A 19,253-nucleotide genomic window follows, 5' to 3' on the forward strand; every position below is an offset into this window, starting at 1 on the left:
GTAAAAACACAAAAGATCTACTCTCCTAGCAAATTTCAGGTATATAATACAGTATTATTAACTACAGTAACTAGCTACACATTAGATCCCCAGAGCTTATCATCTTATAACTGAAAGTTTGTACCCTTTGACATGTGAGGTGATGAGATTGCAATAATAATCATTTCACAATGTATAAAGATATCAAATCACCACATCATACACCTTGAATACATACAATCTTTATTTGTCAAATATGCCTCAATAAAGCTGGGGACTTTTTTTTTTTTTTTAAAAGAAAGAAAGAAAATTTGGGAAAACCAAGAAATATACTACTAAAAAAAAAATTCTAAAAGTCAATGAAAGAGTCAACATTATTTTAATATAAGAAAAAGTTTGGCTGGGCGCGGTGGCTCATGCCTGTAATCCCAGCGCTTTGGGAGGCCGAGACGGGCGAATCATGAGGTCAGGAGATTGAGACCATCCTGGCTAACACAGTGAAACCCTGTCTCTACTAAAAATACAAAAAATTAGCCGGGCATAGTGGTGCGCGCCTGTAGTCCCAGCTACTCGGGAGGCTGAGGCAGGAGAATGGCATGAACCCAGGAGGAGGACCTTGCAGTGAGCCGAGATCATGCCACCACAGTCCAGCCTGGGCAACAGAGCGAGACTCCATCTCAAAAAAAAAAAAAAGTTTACACTATTTATTTCTAGAGAATAAAAAGACAAAAAAAATCACTTACCTGCAAAAAAGAAAAAGGAATGGAAAGTTGCTGAGTCTTTCTGTCATGTTAGTAGAAAACAAGCTGTACAATACAAAAAGACTCAGACTGATAAACCAAACTGAGGTAGAGCCAGGGTTTTTAGCAGTAGCACAAATCTTGGCACAAAACTTAGATCAATTTAATAACAACTTAGTGAGGGAGCAAGACAAAGATAAAGGTAAGTACAACTGAAGCAGGCTGATAAGCCACATGGCGAAGGTAATTATATGGCCCGTCTGCTTAGGACAGTCCTCGTTTACACCCTTTGGATGTAAAAACTGATAAGAAAAAAAACCTCTAAAACTACCTATTCCAGGTGGTAAAATGAAAAAGGATAAATAAAAAGAAAGAAAAACTAGAAAAAGGAATGAAAAAAATGTTCATTCAAAGAAGAAGAGGGAAAAGTAAGAACAGAAAACAAAAATCATACACACTAGAATCTATGATAAAATTTTCAGTCACAAAATGAGCAATAACAATGTGAACTCCACTGCTGTGCTCAGGGCATCAAAACCATTAATTTCCCTTATTTAAATTATTTGTTGATCAAATACCTAAACTTTCCAAAATTTCACTAAAATTGACAGAACGTGCAACCTTGAATGCAATCAACAATTCAACCTTAACAGGTCACAGATTCTGCACACATTGACATCTAACCTTTTTTATGTTGGTCCAGAAGACGATGACCTAGAGAGAAAAAGTTTTATATCCTATTCCTGATCTGAAACACCCCAAGTACTCCAAATTCAGTTTTAACATAGCCCTGGAAAGTTATCAGACATTTATTCTCTTACTTGTCCAAGTACTGTACACATGATACCCTTTAAGTGTTACCCTCACTTTGCCTGCCACCCTATAGAACATTACAGCCCCCATCATCTCTAACTGATAATGACCCCCCTGCCACTGCTTACTTATTTTGCTTAGTCTCCTTCCCACAAGCCCTACCAGAATGTTTACTTAAAGGCACAGATTTTGTCTATCTTGTTCCTGATCTATTCCAAGCAACTATTTGAGTATCTGGTATAAAATAGGCCATCAGATATTAGCTCAATATTAAATAAATTACAGAAATAAACAATCTCTCATATGACCAAAACGCAAAACAGAGGGTACTAAAAAGAAAAAAAAAAAAAGTTTTTAACCAGAATTTTTCAAATGCTAAATACTTTTCTGAATTTTTTTTTTTTTTTTAGAAAAGCAACATTTCAAAACAAAACAATCACAAGAAATTAAGTACTTTAAAATTTGGGCTAAAATCACAAGAAATTAAGTACTTTAAAATTTGGGCTAAGGTTTCCTATTAAACTTACAAAGTTTCCTAGTGAAGGCCAGTAAAGGTCCATAAAAGAATTATTGTTTATTTCTTTCAAAAAGACACTTTAACAAGAAATACAAATCAAAATGCACCTATATTGAACTGAAGGACTATAGTCGAAGAACTGCAGAATTAATAATTCATCCTTTAAAGCATACAAACACATCACAGAGTCTAGATCAGTGCTGTCTAACAGAAATAAAATGTGAGCTACATACATAATTTTGTTTTCTAGAAGTTACATTGAGTAAAAAAAAAGAAAGTAAATTTTAATATCATATTTCATGTAACCCAATATGTCTCAAATATCTCCAATGGGTAATCAATATTTTCAAATTCGATATTTAATATTATTCTTCTCATATAAGTCTTCAAAATTTCAGGTGTGTTTCATACTTTATAGCACACCTCAACTTCGAATGCTGAATAGCCAAATATGGCTAGTGGCTACCACACTGGACAGTGGATTTCTACATTCTTTTAGGTAATAGTAAAATATAAAGGCATGTTGTGTTTGCATTTAAACAGTAAGAGAAATACAGAAAGATATCTTCTCTTTTTAAATATTAAAATTCACCTCTCATATCAAAGAATTCTAAGCTCTACTTTTTAAACCTAAGTTTTACTTAGTTCTGACTTTTATTACAATATGCCAAAAACTCCGCTGAAATTTAAAAGACTCAATAAGACTTCCACTGAAATATAAATTACACAGCCATGTATGCTTAATTTGTTTTGCAGAGTGGTAATAACACTCTGCACATGTGCATTTAATATCTGATAAAGGCTGGTGCATGCCTGTAATCCAAGCACTTTGGGAGGCCAAGGCAGGAAGATTGCTTGAGACCAGGCTTTTGAAACCAGCCTGAGCCACACAGCAAGACTCTCATCTTTACAAAAGTAAAAAAAAATTAAAAATTAAAGAAGTATATCTGATGAGGTAAAAAAGATTAAAATAACTTGTAATTCTAAGAATTATAATGCAATCAATTACAAATAGGCTGTGAAATATCTGCAAAAGCTTCCTTGATACCTTCTTTGTGTATATATTATGCGCAATTTTAACTGCTCTTTCCTTTGAAGGTATTTTTAATGATTCAGGAAATGTGGATTTCTGCTATTTTTCATATTTAAATATTTTTGTAATTGTGGTGTGTTATAATTTGAATGTTTTTCCCCTCCAAAACTCATATTGAAATTTGCCATTGTGGCAGTGTTAGGAAGTAACAGGTAATAGGGAGGTTTTGGGAGGTAATAGGGCCATAAGGGCTCAACCCTCAGGAGAGGAATTAATGCCCTTATAAAAGGGCAAGCTAGACACTTTTTGCCTCTTGGCCCTTCTGCTTCCACACCGTAAAGAGAAAACAGTCTTCCCTCCAGGGAAGGCAGCATTCAAGGAGTCATCTTGAAATCAGAATCACCAAACCTGCCAGCACCTTGATGTTGGACTTCCCAACTTTCCACAACTGTGAGTCAGTGCATCTCTGTTCACTATAAATTACCCAATCTATAGTACCCTGCTATAGCAGCACCAAATATGTTAATATATAATGTATTTACATATTTATCATAGATTTTATAATTACATAATATATATTTATATAATATTTTATTATATTAATAATATGTTAATATACAATGTATATAATGAGAAACATATTTGGTCTTTGTCCTAGGTTCCAGGCACAGAGATCCTAAAACCCTGGAAATTTCCTGACAGGTGAGTCTTTTGTTATTCACTACTGCCCCTATCCACCAACCTGAGTTTATGCTAACAAAGTGATTTAGGATGGGGCCCTAAATAGCTTCAGGTTAAAGTTGGTTACTAGAAAGACCAAGTAATTAGAGGGTTGTAACTTTAAGTCCCACCTACTGACCTTCAGGAAAACTGAGCTCTACAAAAACTCTGTTACAAGATTCAGGATTCTAAGAGCTTCCAGGCTGGTGAGCATATCAAGGTGTTGGGAGGGTGGAATGAAGACATGGAAGCTCTGAGCGCACAGCCCCCATACCCTGTCCTATGCATTTCTTCTATTCGGATGTTCCTGAGTTGTATACTTCATAATAAACCAGTAAAGTGTTTTCCTGAGTTCTGTGAGCCATTTTAGCAAGTCACTGAAACTGAAGAGGCTCAGTTTTTGGGTTAAAACCTAAAACTGCACAGAGTATTCATCTACTTAACACTGTATACTCTCAGAGTTGACATGGAATTTGTTTGACAAAGCTAATCCTGTCATATTGTAAATGACAAAGAAAATGTACAAAATAATTTGAGAAAATCTCTTTGGCTTAGAGAATAAATTACCTCTATAAATAAAGGTAATTTATAAATAAAGGTAATTTACCTCTATAAATTACCTCTATTTTATAAAAATATAAAGAGAGAAAATGAGTAATGATAATGATGTTGAGAGAATGAATTATCCACTCAATATAATAAAACGGCCCACAATAAATGACAACTAGTTCATGTTGTTTTCCAGTAACGGTAAAACTCTTAATAATCCATCAATTTTATCTCACTCACTCTTCCTTATGTCCAACAGAATATATACTTCAAATACTTTTTAAGTTGGAAGCTATGTAAGATAGAATTATATAGTCTGTGGTTCTAGAAACAAATAAATTGGTCTACTTTGAACCAAAAGTAATGATTTTGGTATCACTGGTACTGTGATTTAATCACTGGTACTGTGATTAGCTACTGTGTAGCTCTAATCAGAATGATTTTAATTACAATAAATAGCAGAAATCAACTGATGCAGAGACATTAAATATAAGACTGAAGATTTAATATCTGATCTAATAAGCAATTAGAAATCACTGTTACTTAGCTATCATGCTCTCAAAGTGATAATCATGACGGATTAGAAAAAAGAACCTTAGAGACAGTAATCTAGACACAAGAAAATAAACAGCTAGATTAGAACAGAACAAGCAAATAACTAGAATAGATAAGAGGTAGTGGGGAAAGGAAGAAAAAGGAACATATTTTAAGAACACAAGAGCTTAATTTACAACAGGGGTTGGCAAACTACAGCATGCAGGCCAAATATGGCTGCCTGTTTTTGCAAATAAAGTTTTATTGGAAAACAGCCACGCCCATTAGTTCTTGTACTGTCTATGGCTGCTTCACACTATAATGGTAGAGTTGAATAGTTACAACAGCAACTACATGGCCCACTAAAGCTAAAGAATTTGCCACCTGGCCTATATTCATTTCCATTCATTATAGGACTGCCATAATAAAGTACCATAAATTGGATGGCTTACAACAATAGAAATTTATTCTCTTACAGATCTGCAGGTTAGAAAGAAGTTCAAAATCAAAGTGTCCACAGAATCATGCCCTCTCAAAGGCTCTAGGGGAGAATCTGTTCCATGCCTTTCTCTTAGCTTTGGTGTCGGCAGCAATCCTTAGCATTCCTTGATGTGCAGTTGTATAAAGCTAATCTCTGCCTCCGCTGTCACAGGGTCATTTTCTCTTCTGTTCTGTGACTCCACGTGGTGTTCTCCTCTCTTAGCAGAACACCAGTCATATTGAATTAAGGGCCCACCCAATTCCGGTATGACTTTATCTTAACTACATCTGCAATGACCCTATTTCTAAATAAGGTCACATTCTGAGGTGCTGGGGTTTAGGACTTCAACATATGTTTTTAGAGAACACATTTCAACCCATATTTTGGCCCTTTACAGAAAAAGTCTGCCAACATCTACTTTAGAAGAAGAATCGAGAAATAGGTCCAGAGGTGCAACCGAACAACGAGAGATTAAAATAGCAAAACTGGGATTTTGTTTTACACATACTAAGTTTAAAGCAACAGTAAGAGTCCTCTAAAAACATCAGGCAGAAAGCAAAAGGTCAGGCATCTGGACTGGCTTAGAGAGAGAGGACTCGGGGCAACCTGAAGATGGATGGTCATTTTCAGACAAACGCTTTGTATAGCAAGCCAAGAACTCATCTTTAGAGAACGTCTCCGTTAGATAACAATGTTACTAGAGACTGTCACTGTTACATCACGAGATAATAATGTAGAAAATAATGTAATTTAGTATTATATAATCTGAAAAAGAAGCAATTCAACAGCGACAAATCCAACAAAGGGACTGAAGAGGCCTGAAAAACGACCAGGGGATTTGGTGAGAATGAGACAACACTCAAAGAAGACAACTTTTAGGGAGAAACTAAGGCAGAAACCAGACCAGTAGGGGAAATGGGAATGCTGAAAAACTGAAGACAGTAGGTACAGTAAATTAGCATGTTGGTGGTCTCCAATGAATCACATTTCCTGGTTATCTACATCTTTGTAGAATCTTCTTCCACATAGACTCTGAGCTTAGCCAAATGACTTGTTTTGGCCAATATATTAGCAACCATTGGCAAGCAGAGGCATGATAAACACTTGCACATGGGAACTTGCCTTCTTAGACACTAGCTGCCATGCTGTAATAATAAAGTCTGGGCTAGGCTCCTGAATGATGAGAGGTAACATAGAAAGAGATTATGCAGAATAAAAGGCTGTCTTAGATACTCCAGCCCCAACAGAGCTCCCAAGAGAATGCAATTTCCATAGTGACCTCAGCCCATATCTAAGGGAACAGAAAAACTGCCCAGTTGGGCCCAGTGATCCCACAGAATCAGGAGAAATAATAAACTGTTGTCATTTTAAGCCACTACATTTGGAGTGGTTTGTAAAGCAACAATAGATAAAATACAGTCAGAATAGGATACATGTTTGAGAAATACAATAACATGAGACTGAAAATTTTTATAAAACTGGGTAGACTTATATCCAAATGGGGAGAAAAACAGAAAAATCATGTAAATGTTTATAAAGGGTAAAATTAACACATAAAAACTAAAGATGTTGAAGAAGAACGCAACGAGCCACATGAGGAAAGAGAAAATTGAAGACTAGAAACAGAAATGCAATCATTCTGTTCTAAGACAATAGCAGGGAAAACACTTTTCCACCTACTTCATCACTTTCCTCTACTTCAATTCCACCATCTTTGTCATCATCCATTTGTTTATGTATTGTTTGAAGAGCTTCCAGACTAAATCTGTCTTCTTCTGTAAAGCATGGTGGACTCAGTGACATGCAAGGATCTGAAAGAGAACAAAGGGCAATTACTAACTTGCCATGCCAAAACAAAGGCTATAGTTAGAGAGTATAATTTAAAAGAAAACCAACAGAACTAAACTTCAGACTAAATTAAACTAGGAGACTTCAAAACATCTAGCAGAATATTCTTCACATCAAAAGTATAATATGTGAACACAACTGACTAAAAATAAATAATCCAATTTAATTAACATTAGGCAACTACAACCAGGAGTTATGCCAGTACTAACTTCAGGTTATCCAAAATCTCTACATCTTTAACCATTTCTTCTTATCCAACCTGAATATTTACTAATCATGATTTACTAATCATTCCCCCCACCAAAAAAACAGATGTTCTCCCTCCATTAAAAAAAACAGGAAACACTAAAAATCACAGAATACAAAGTGCTATTTTTGCACAATCCAGTTTAATCAAAATGAGTACTAGAAAATATCACCAATAAAAAAGGAATGGAAATGTAGAATAGTCACATGACCCTTTTGTTTTCATTTTTCTATTTAAGATAATCTAAGAGTCTACCCATATAGCTTTTTTCAAAATACATAACATTCCTAGGTTCAACTACAACAACAACAAACAAATGAAAAAGACTAACCAGATTTTTAAAAATCTTGTTCTTCATGTTGTCTTTAATATACACTTACTGGTGAACCCTTTCCCTATGGAGTATATGTGAATCCTCACATTCAGGTTGTCAAAAATTAAGTTGGAAAGCATGAAACATTTTTCAATGGCTTAAAATCAGACTGCTGGAAATTACTTCCTGTGCACATAACTAGCAAACAACCTATATACCAAAATGGGAAAGTATTGCCAAAGCTTCACTTACACCCAATCTGGCTGACTGGTGGACTGACAAAATTCTAGGAACTTACTTCTCTTCTACTAAGTCACTACAATAATATTCCTTTAAAATGTCATCAGAACCACATATATTTCCAGAAGTAGTACAGCCTTAAAATTGAAAGTGGTTAGCATAAGAGAGGGGTTAGCCACAGCTTAGTTATCTCATCAATAGCCTATCATCTGGCCCTACTATCAATTACCTGTCATCAGTTAATTGTGGACAAATCACTTGTCCTTGTGTCTTAGTTGCCTCATCCCTAAAATAAAGCAAGTAGAGATGCTTACTAAGATCTATTGCAGCTACAAGGACCTAAGAATATCTAATTCTGTGCTTAGGCGGAAAAAAGCTGGGAGAAGAGAAGCCAATATTTGAGGCCCACATATAATTTTATTTTCTAAGAAAAAAATATTCAAACTGACATTACCTAACATGTTCCAACTACAGCTGAAAAAAATATTTTGGTGATTTAGCATTTTTAATAGTTTTAATTTAAAATATAATTTTAATTTCTTTAGTCTTGGAAGGGAAGTAAACAGAAGAGAAAGGAAACTATAAAAGTAGGAAATGCAATTATAAGTTCTGTGTGATATATGAATATGTGTACATACAAATATTTAAAACGCCAGTTAAGATTTGCTAAAATTCAAGAACTTAGAGGCATAATGGTCAATTATGATCCCTAATTCACAAAACAATCAAGACCCTGATATGTCCATAAGTTTGAATTTATTTGCAATTATTTAAAAGATGCAAAATAGAAGATAAGATCTCAGGTACCAAAACGACATATAGTGTAAAGATCTGTATATAATATGTCATTGCCTCCAGCAGACCTATTTTTTACACATAGTTTAATCTGCTAAAAAAAAAAAAAAAAAGTGAAGGTGTTCACTGCAACTGGTATATAAGGAAAGGGCCAGCATCTCTTACTCTGATTAAATAGATTACTGTTGTGAAAGTCTCTAACAGGAGTCAACAGTGAGGACTGTATAACCATAGAAAGCTTTAAGAGAAATTAGGAGCAACATGACTTGAAAAAGTCATATGAAAATAAAATTGGTAATTATTTACTCAAATAGGCATATTTCATAAACATTAGCTAATCTACTAAAACACTCTCTCTCAAGTCTACTTCAAGATGTTAATACTTCTCCATGAAGTCTTTCGTAAACACTTTTTCCTAGTGATCACTTCCTTCTCTGCACTCCATTCAATCCACTCCACAACTATCTAATGAGCACCTACCACATGTCAGGCACCAGAAATAGCACGGTGAACAAAACAGACAAAAATCTTCACAAAACGTATATTTTACTGGGGACTACGAACCTAACAAGATAAATAAGTAAAAGGTATAGGCATGTTAGTAGTGATAAACATTTAAGGAGAAAATGAAAAGCAGATATGAAATGTTAAGGGATTTGAAATTTTCCATTATATCTTCATTTTTCTAATCATTCTACCTAAGTCCTCACTTAATGCTGTACTTGATTAAGCTGTAATTGCCTTATGTGTCATTTTTGTCCATACAACTAAGATTATGAACAGGGAAGGGACCATGTTTCTCCACTTCTCACATAATACCCATTTTAGCTGAACATATTTTAAGCCTCTGATAAATTCTGTTACTTCATTTATTAACTAAATCACAAACTTCTAGGCTTCTATCCTGTGCAAGGCATTAGGAATTAAAGAGATAAGAGAGTATCCATACTCAAAAAAGCTCACAGTTTAGTGAGAAGGAAGACATGCAGACTCGTACAATATATTATGTTAGGTAAAAGTTTTCTAGAGGTAAACTTGAAGAATTTTAAATCATCTGTAGTTGATGACCTTGAGAAGAGAGAACAGCATGCCTAGAAGCAGCATCATACGTTCAGTGACATAAAAGAAAAAAAAAAAAAACACAAAACATTCAGAAAAATGTAAGTGGTTTAACATGTCTGTAGTACAGAGATACCAACATACAGAAAACAGAAGATCAGGTAGAGATGCTAAAAGGCCAGATCTCCAAAAGCTCTGTTTTTCATACTAGGATATTTGGATTTTTTTCCTAAAAACACTGAGAAGCTACTAATGGAATTTCAGGGAAGGGAATAACACAATCAGATTCATTTAAAATCTGATAACTCTGGTGACAATGGAATGGGATGATGGCAATTCACCAGATCCCTCTGGTGACAGTGGAACAGGATGGTGGCAAGACTGAGAGACACAGCTGACAGTCAGCCTGGCAGCACTCAACAGACCATGCCTCTAAGGAACAGAAACGGTAGATGATGAGACCACTCTAGGGTTTGGTGTTTTGCCAAGTTGGAGCAGCAGAGGAAAGACAGGGGTTGAAGTTATGGCAACAGTGATCCATTTCTTCACATGAAATTTTATTTCCTTTAAAGTATGACTCAAGGCTATTACAAATGTAATTTAGAATAGCTGTGAATTCTGAACTCTATTACCTGTTCTAATGTCTCTTTTCATTTTTAGTTATTTACCTTCTAGGTTAATTCAGCACATGTGATCATTTTAACTCAAATTAGCTGGCCTATATTTATTTTAAAATATTCAACTTGCCAAAAAAGGTTTGTGTCTAAAATTATAACGGTTTCAAAGGCAATTGCTACTAATATTGTTCTCCTTTGCTTATATTTTAGATACTTTCTTTAGCTACCCCAAATGCCCCAGTGCACATCAGGTACTCCATACTAGTACATCTTCCTCATCTAAACAGAATTCACTAATTTAAACATGATATGGAGTGCCTATAATATGTCAGGCTCTGTGGTTGATGCTGGGCACACAAGGCAACAACTAAGACAAATATTCTCCCCTCAGTGCCCTCACCTTGTGTTAAATGCAACATGGTGTGATATAGCTTTTGAGTATTATATGCTAATATATCATATTGTTAACAGCAGCACTTTGCACTGAGGGAAAAGGAACCAGTTGCAACAGAATGAGACCTAACCCAAGTCAGTTATCAACACCATTATTAAATTCCACCTTGTTTTCCTGTAACTAGAGCCAAATGCTCAGTATGGTTCTACAGAAATAAAGTAAAATGAATTAGTTATTTCACCCATTAAGAAATATCTACTACAGGCTGGGCACAGTGGCTCACACCTGTAATCCCAGCACTTTGGGAAGCTGAGGCAGGCAGATCACCTGAGATCAGGAGTTCGTGACCAGCCTGGACAACATGGCGAAACCCCGTCTCTACGAAAAATACAAAAATTAGTCGGGCATAGTGGCACACTCCTGTAGTCCCAGCTACTTGGGAGGCTGAGGCAGAAGAATTGCTTGAACTTGGGAGGCAGAGGTTGCAGTCAGCCAAGATCATGCCACTGCACTCCACCCTTGGCAACAGAGTGAGACTCCGTCTCAAAAAATATATATAAATAAAAAATTAAAAAGGAAGAAAATTATCTACTGCATTCTAGAAACCAATACTATTTTATCTTCATAATTTATTCCCTGCAACCCTGTATGGGGCAGATAATATCTCTATTTTCCAGATGAGGAAATAAGATTCATGAGTAACTTGCTTAAGATCACACTACTAGAAATAACAACTGGGATTCTAAGTATTCACAACTCCAAATCCATGTCCAAGTGTCAGTATAGCAAACATAAATGGATCAGTGTCACCAGCATCAGAAAATTAAGTATCGCTATCACAGATATTGCCAGGACCTGGCTGAGGAGCTGACTGCACCAAGAAGCATAAATGTGCCCCGTGGAAGGAGATCATGAGACACTTGTGGAATAATACTCACAATCTAGAATACATATCTATACGTCCTGCCTTGCTTTTCCTTTAGATAATCTATCTCCACTTCAATTCACACTCCCCTTGAACAAACCATTATATTAAGTATATTGTATCATAACTTGTGTATCATAACATAAACTTAACTACTGTATCATAACATAAACTTGACTGAGAACATGCATTGTATTAATTTTTTATTCTCAGTATCTACCACAGTGACATATTTGTCGAATGGTTTAAGTATATGTAAATATTAGAAGCCAAATGAATTAGCTTCTAAATACAATTCATTTATGTAGCAAATATCTAAATGGCAGAGTCTAGGGTACCTTTTGTGTACCCAGGCAAAAATAAATGAAATTAAAGATGGCAGATGCAATGACAGATATACAAATACACAATGGTGGCAAAACTAAGGGAATAGTCACGTCTACATGCACAGCAAGAAAGGCTTCAAAGAGAAAGTGACATTTACATTGATTCTTGAAAGATGAGCAAGTGTTCTCTAGGAAGACAGGTATAGGCAAGAGCATAAGTTAATGATTATTATATAACAAAAGTTATAGTGATAATAACTATCAATATGGAGCATCCTTGTATTTATATTGAATAAAATATACATACATAAAAATTAAGTGTTATACATTTCACTCTCCCTACAAAGTAGGCATTATTCCCATTTAATTAGATAATTAACAGAAAAAGTATAAGCGAAGGCCAGATTATGGAGGGATCTACAGATTATCCTAAAGGAGAAAAAAACATTAATAAATTATTCACTGAAAGCCCTAACTTGCAGTTTCCTCCACGTGCAAAACTCTTTCTCCCAGATATATCCATGGTTGGTTAACTCCTTTCATTCCAACTTAAATGATCCTCCTCAGAGGCCATCTTATTTCCCTATCTAAGATAGCCTTCTCCTTCGCTCTTTCTACTTGTTTTTCTTAATAGCGCTTTACCACAGGACAGTATATGAGTTGATTCATTTGCTAACTAACTCTCCCGCCATAATGCAACCATGAGATCACAGGCTTTGTTCTGATCATTCCTCTTTGCCCAGTGCCTACACCAGCACTGGCACACAGTAAGTGCTCAAAATACATTTGTTTACTAAATTACTTACCTAACTGGACTTTCAATATAAATATATCTGTTTACTAAATTACTTACCTAATTGGATTTCCAAAATGTTTGAAAGAAAAAAACTTTTCAAGAAATAATTTGGCTGATTAGAAAAGCAGGATGGAGAAATTAACAAAACTCATCTTTTAACACTGAATTTAAACCTAAGTAGTTAGTAGAAATCTAGTAACATTACTATTCTGCTTAAAACTATTCAGAACTCCCCAGGCCTAAAGTAAATTCTATTCACTGTCAAATATTATTGTTTAAATACTTATTGAACAAAATATGCAACATACCATGCAAAAATAACCAAGGGGAAACTTTAAAATATTTAAGACAGTCAGTCCTTAAGGCTCTTATACTCTAGTAATAAAGTGAAAAAACTCCATGAAGTCAAAAATAAAACCTGTTTTACTGATTACTATACAATATTACAATGTATAGTTACTACATATAGTATAATACTATATTACTATGTATAATTACTACTGTTATACATCTTATATGTAAATTACTATTGTATGTTACCAAATCTAATACATAATTTGCCTGACTTTTACATGTAAGCAATTGCATTTTCAGTGACCTTATGAAAGTGAAACTGAATTTTGGTAACTGGGAGTAGAAAAAGGGAAAACAAGAATAAACACAAACAGGAAATAAGATGAGCTCTGGAACCCACAATAATCACAGACTGGCTAGCAGGCTAGTTCTCAACTGAGAGTGGTTAAGGCCTCCTCCCTGCTTATTCACCCACTCTCAGCTGCTACTGGTGGTCAATGGCGGGGGTGTTGTGGAGGGCAAGAACACTGAGTTAACTGCCATGCCCAAGCCTGACAAGTCCCACACAACAAAGAACTGTCTTCTGCTATACCAACAGTACTCCCCAATGGAAAGAAGAAACACTGGCAAAAGACAGGTGGAGCAGCAATCAAAGGATAATGTGTCAGTTTCATTTTTAATCTACAGCATATGTTTGCTACCAAAGAATGCCTATCACAACAGTCTAGGCAGGAAGTAATAAATATAAACTACAGAAATGATAGTGGGGATAGAAGGAAAAGATCACACTGAAGTCAGAACTAAATATATTAAGAGAAAACAGACAAATATGACTGGCATTTCAGGCCTAAAAGTCATCCTAGATAAAACAAAGGTATATTTTCACCTATCTGGCTGAGCCACACCAAACACAGAAATTCAAATTGCATCAAATGCTATTCTCTTTGCCTTCACTAGAGGAATAAATATGCCATATTTTATATTTTGTCATCATAGTCGATATATGGGAGGAATACAGTTCAGAAATTTAAAAAAGTAAGAGCTTAAGAAAGAAATCAAGCTGAAAAAAGTGAAGTCTTCAGAGCTAGGTTCCCTCCTGAAATACTATTTAAGTCTGCAAATTTCATGCAGAAAAGAACAACTAAGAAGGGGAGCCAGGTGACTCAATCACAAACCAAGGACTGCAGCCCGCTAACAGTGTTTAACAGCACATGCCGCCAAGAACTTGGCTTACCACGCTGGCAGCTATTTAATGAATCTCGTGATAAGGATTTTCTTAATTACTACTGGTAAGAGAACTTTTTAAATAAGTAATGTTTGTATTTAATACTTCCACTAATCGCTCATGCATTTATCAAATCAAATACTTCAGTATTTCTAATATTCAATATGCGTATTTTCAGAGTAAATTCTCTAGAAAATTTTCAGGTGTCATTTTTCAATATACCAAAGACCTGATTCAAACTCCAAAGGAGACTGAATAATGTCTTCCTTCTCTTCTGATACCCTCTCTAGGGCAAAGTCTATTTCATATTCCTAGTATTCCCTTATATTTCCAGTACCTAGCATACTACAAACACCTAGCACATAATAGGATTAATGGTTATTTCTCCAAAAAAAGTAATGCATAAATAATAAAAGTTGCTGCATATTTTTTAACAGAAAAATGAGTTTCAGCCTTTTATACATGTTACCTGTTACATGATGATAGGCATTCAAAAAATACTAACATTTATTGAGAGCATATATTACATGCCAGAACAACAAATGAGAAAGGGAAAGTTGTAACTGGATTAGGTATACTAAATGCTATACCAGGAATGCTATAAAAATGCAGGCAAAGGACTCTACATAATCTGTGATACCTATTCAAACTTCTGAAAAGTTCAACAAGTAAAGGAGAAAGACCTTACCAACAGAAGGCTGAGAAACCATTGCAGATGTTCTATAATTATGGCTTAAGTACTATTCTGAACAGAAAATACAGACCTTTGGTGAAAACGCCTTCTGACTGATGGCTGCCTCTTAGAACTCTGAATCTCTGTAATCACTCACTTTGCATAAAAAGTACCTGCTAATTTACCTGGACCCTAGCAAAAACAGTTTCCCCTGATTGTTAGCTAAAAGTTCCCCTAAATAATTGCTAACTTCATCTATACCTTTCAAATGTTTTATTTCATTTATTTTATTTTATTTTTATTTATTTATTTATTTTGAAACAGTCTCACACCATCGCCCGGGCTGGAGTGCAGTGGCACGATCCCGGCTCATTGCAACCTACACCTCCTGGGTTCAAGCGATTCTCCTGCCTCAGCCTCCTGAGTACCTGGGACTAGAGGCACCCACCACCACGCCCGGCTCATTTTTGTATTTTTAGTGAAGACGAGGTTTCACCATGTTGGCCAGGCTGGTCTCAAACTCCTGACCTCAGGTGATCGGCCCACCTCGGCCTCTCAAAGTGCTGGGATTACAGGCGAGAGCCACTGCACCCAGCCCCAAATGTTTTAAATAGACTATCATACAAAACTCAATTCCTTAGGTCCCTTCCCACTTTCCAGAGACATTTAAAAAGTTATCATATTCTTATTATTTCATTCCTACATATTTCCCCTTCTGTACCCCCACCACGCCACCACCAAGCAACTTAAATTCCTGCTGATCTCAGAGCCTTTCTAAAAGTGGGAACCAGAAGGCAATGCCTCTGCCTCAACAGCTGTCTTATTAATACGCAATTCATTTACTAACGCACTCCTCTATCCAAAAAGTATCTACACTTATATTCATGGTTAACCAATATGTTCCTTCAGTGTATCTAAATAAACGAGTAGGTGTATTCATACAGCTGTATTTATCTCTATATTCACTGACAGCTATCTAATTATTTTTATTTTAGTTTGTTTGTTTTTTTGGTTTTGGTTTTTGTTTGTTTGTTTTTTGAGACAGAGTCTCACTCCATCACCCAGGCCGGAGTGCAGGGGCATGATCTCAGCTCACTGCAACCTCTGCCTCCGGGGTTCAGGCAATTCTCCTGCCACAGCCTCCCAAGTAACTGGAATTACAGGCGCTCACCAACGTGCTCAGATAATTTTTGTATTTTTAGTAGAGATGGGATTTCACCAAGTTTGGCTAGGCTGGTCTTGAACTCCTGACCACAAATGATCCACTCAAAGTGCTGGAATTACAAGTGTGCACCACCATGCCCAGCCAGAGAGTTTTCTAATTTTCTCCACTGTTTTATACTATAAATTCCTAGAAAACAATAATGTTTCTACATGTAACATTGTAGTATCTGTCACATCTTAGAAAATAGTTGACTAGGTGCAAAAAACAGAAAGTAAACAGGTGCATGCAAATTTCTTGACTCCTGGTTTCCAGGGATGCTATTGAAAATTTAATGAAAAATATCTTAAGCAAAAGATCTGGGTGCGCACATATATAGAATCGCAGAAGGAATTCCCAACTTCTCTCCAAAGATCAGAAAAATCTCATGCACTTACACAAGTGAAACCAAAGTGACCAAAATAATCAAGAACCAGGATTCCAAGCAGCACTGGCCCTTTTGAGACCCTATCTCATGCTACTAACATTTTCATTAACAATGTTATAAGCACAGAGAAGTGAAAGAGCTTTGCTTATTTGTATTTATTTTGTGTTGTTTTTGAGGGCAGAATATGGTAATTCCAAGCTACAACTACAACACCGTGAATGTACGCGGTGCTACTGAATTGTACGCTCAAAAATGGTTAAAATGATCTATTTTATGTGATGTATATTTTGCCACAATAAAAGCTACAACCAAACACAAGCTACAGTGAACAAAGATGATTAATACTATCTTAACTATATCAACACTAGAGAAATAAAGAGAATATTGTCGTTAGTTCCAGGCACTGATTCAAGTGCAATACATTGTTTTACTTCCCTCTCAGTACAAGAACTTTTAACAACAATCATGCAAAATAAAATATGTACCACAATTTTACAGATGAGAAAGGTTGAAAGGTCTATAGAGAAAAACGTAACTTTCAATTCATTCTCACCCTGCCACTTACATATAACTTCGGGAAAGTTATAACAACTTTGCCTTAATTTCCTCACCTGTAGAATTGAAATAATAGCACCCTTGCAAGGCTATTGTTAGACATGACACGTCTATGTATAAAACACCTAACAGAGTATGGCACATATTTGTAACTCAAGAGATAACTAAATACTATCATGGAAAGAGAGTAGCAAGGTGCCTACAGTAATTAGTTAATAAATGACACAGTCGGAATTCAATGCTTAGTCTCCTGAAATCTAAGTCTAGCTTTCTGTTATATTACTGTTACCTTAACAGCTACCAAAAATATATTTTATTTTCCTAAGAGACAAGGTCTCACTCTGTTGCCAACGCTGAAGCAAAGCGGTGCAATCAAAGCTCACTGCAGCCTCAAATGCCTGGGCTCAAGCAATCCTCGTGCCTCAGTTTCCCAAAGTGCTGGGATTACAGGCATGAACCACCATGCCTGGCCCAAAAATATCATTCTTTCATTTAGAATGAAAATGAGACTTTGTTCTAAATCTTTTGACGGATTCCAAAACCAAATATAGTCTAAAATACAAAGAGAGAGGATAAAAGCAGCAATAGAGCATTTACTGTATTACATATAACAATGGCTGTGGCCACGTACAGTGACTCACGCCTCTAATCCCAACACGTTGGGAGGCTGAGACGGGTGGATCACTTGAGTTCAGGAGTTCGAAATCAGCCTGGTCAACATGGTGAAACTCTGTCTCTACTAAAAATACAAAAATGAGCTGGGCATGGTAGCATGTGCCTGTAATCCTAGCTACTTGGGAGGCTGAAGCTGGAGAATCGCTTGAACCAGAGAGGCGGAGGTTGCAGTGAGCTGAGATCGGACCACTGCATTCCAGGCTGGGTGACAGCAAGACACTGTCTCAAAACAAACAAACAAAATGACTGGGTGCTTTACTTGATTATCTAATTCAAATGCCATGTTAGTCTCAGACTACCACTTCTCATGATGACTAAACCAAGGTTCTCATAGGAAAAGTAATTTGCCCAAGGTTAAACACCTGGTTAACTGTTTTGCTGAAATTCAGCCCAGGTCTGTCCAAATCCAAAGAACTCTATCTTTCCCTATATCTCACAACCTGTCAAGAAAAAGGTTTTCTAGTTTTAAAAATACCCAAAAAAGAATATTCTGAAAGTAAATTCCAAAACAGGAACTCTAAAAGCAGGTTCATTAAAGCTATCACTTCCTAGAAGTATAACCTCCAAAGCACTCTTTTTCAAAAAGGAAATGCTCATTTAAGACCTAAGTGTTGCTATGTGTTCATTGGATTTTTTTTTTTTTTTGAACAATTATTTTAGAAAGTTCTTAATGTTTCTAAGTGAAAACATTTCCAACTAAGAAGCAGAGTCCCACCAATTTGGTCTCAGCAACAAAAATGGGTAATTCTCCTTCCATGTACTGTTCCAAACTTACAAAGCTATGCTACAATCGTAAGGGAAGAGGGGAGAACCAGACATATGTGCACTGTGCCAAAGGCACAGCAAGGGAAATGAGGCCAGACCAGGGACTTGATGTTCAGTGATATTTGTAAATTAAGTATTTTTAAGTTGGGAACTGCTTACACAACATGTAAAGAAATAACCAACCAATCCCTTTTCTCATGAATAAACCTCCAAAAATAGAAAGTCTTTTTTGTTTTTGTTTTGTTTTGTTTTGTTTTGTTTTGTTTGGGGAGAGGGAAGTCTTACAAAAACCCTTCCACATTAAAGTTATGATAATTTAGCTTCTAACACACAGGGCTCTAAAGTAATGAACAGTTGCAAAGTGTACTGAAATCTTCATTGATAATTAAAACATCAAAGCAGAAAACATAATTGTGTCTCTCAATGTTAAAGAAACTGTCTTCCGAGTTTTTTTTTTAACAGCCTCTTTTAGACATCCAAAAGCAAGAAAGAGAAAATGGAGACTTCAGTACTTGTTAACAGCCTGCAAAAAGCCTCATGCAAAAGCTGAA

The 19,253-nt window shown here is 35.8% G+C and overlaps 1 protein-coding gene across 1 annotated transcript in view; it reads right to left on the bottom strand.

The window, feature by feature from the left end:
- Nucleotides 1–19,253, bottom strand: part of STIM2 (stromal interaction molecule 2) — a 158,164-nt gene that overhangs the window by 90,122 nt on the left and 48,789 nt on the right. The window contains exon 3 of the mRNA XM_011935630.1: nt 7,047–7,177. Within this exon, the coding sequence (XP_011791020.1) occupies nt 7,047–7,169 (123 nt within the window). The 5' untranslated portion in view covers nt 7,170–7,177. The remainder of the gene's footprint in view (nt 1–7,046; nt 7,178–19,253) is intronic.

This window comes from Colobus angolensis, unplaced genomic scaffold (assembly GCF_000951035.1).
Source record: "Colobus angolensis palliatus isolate OR3802 unplaced genomic scaffold, Cang.pa_1.0 Scaffold146, whole genome shotgun sequence".
NCBI lineage: Eukaryota > Metazoa > Chordata > Mammalia > Primates > Cercopithecidae > Colobus > Colobus angolensis.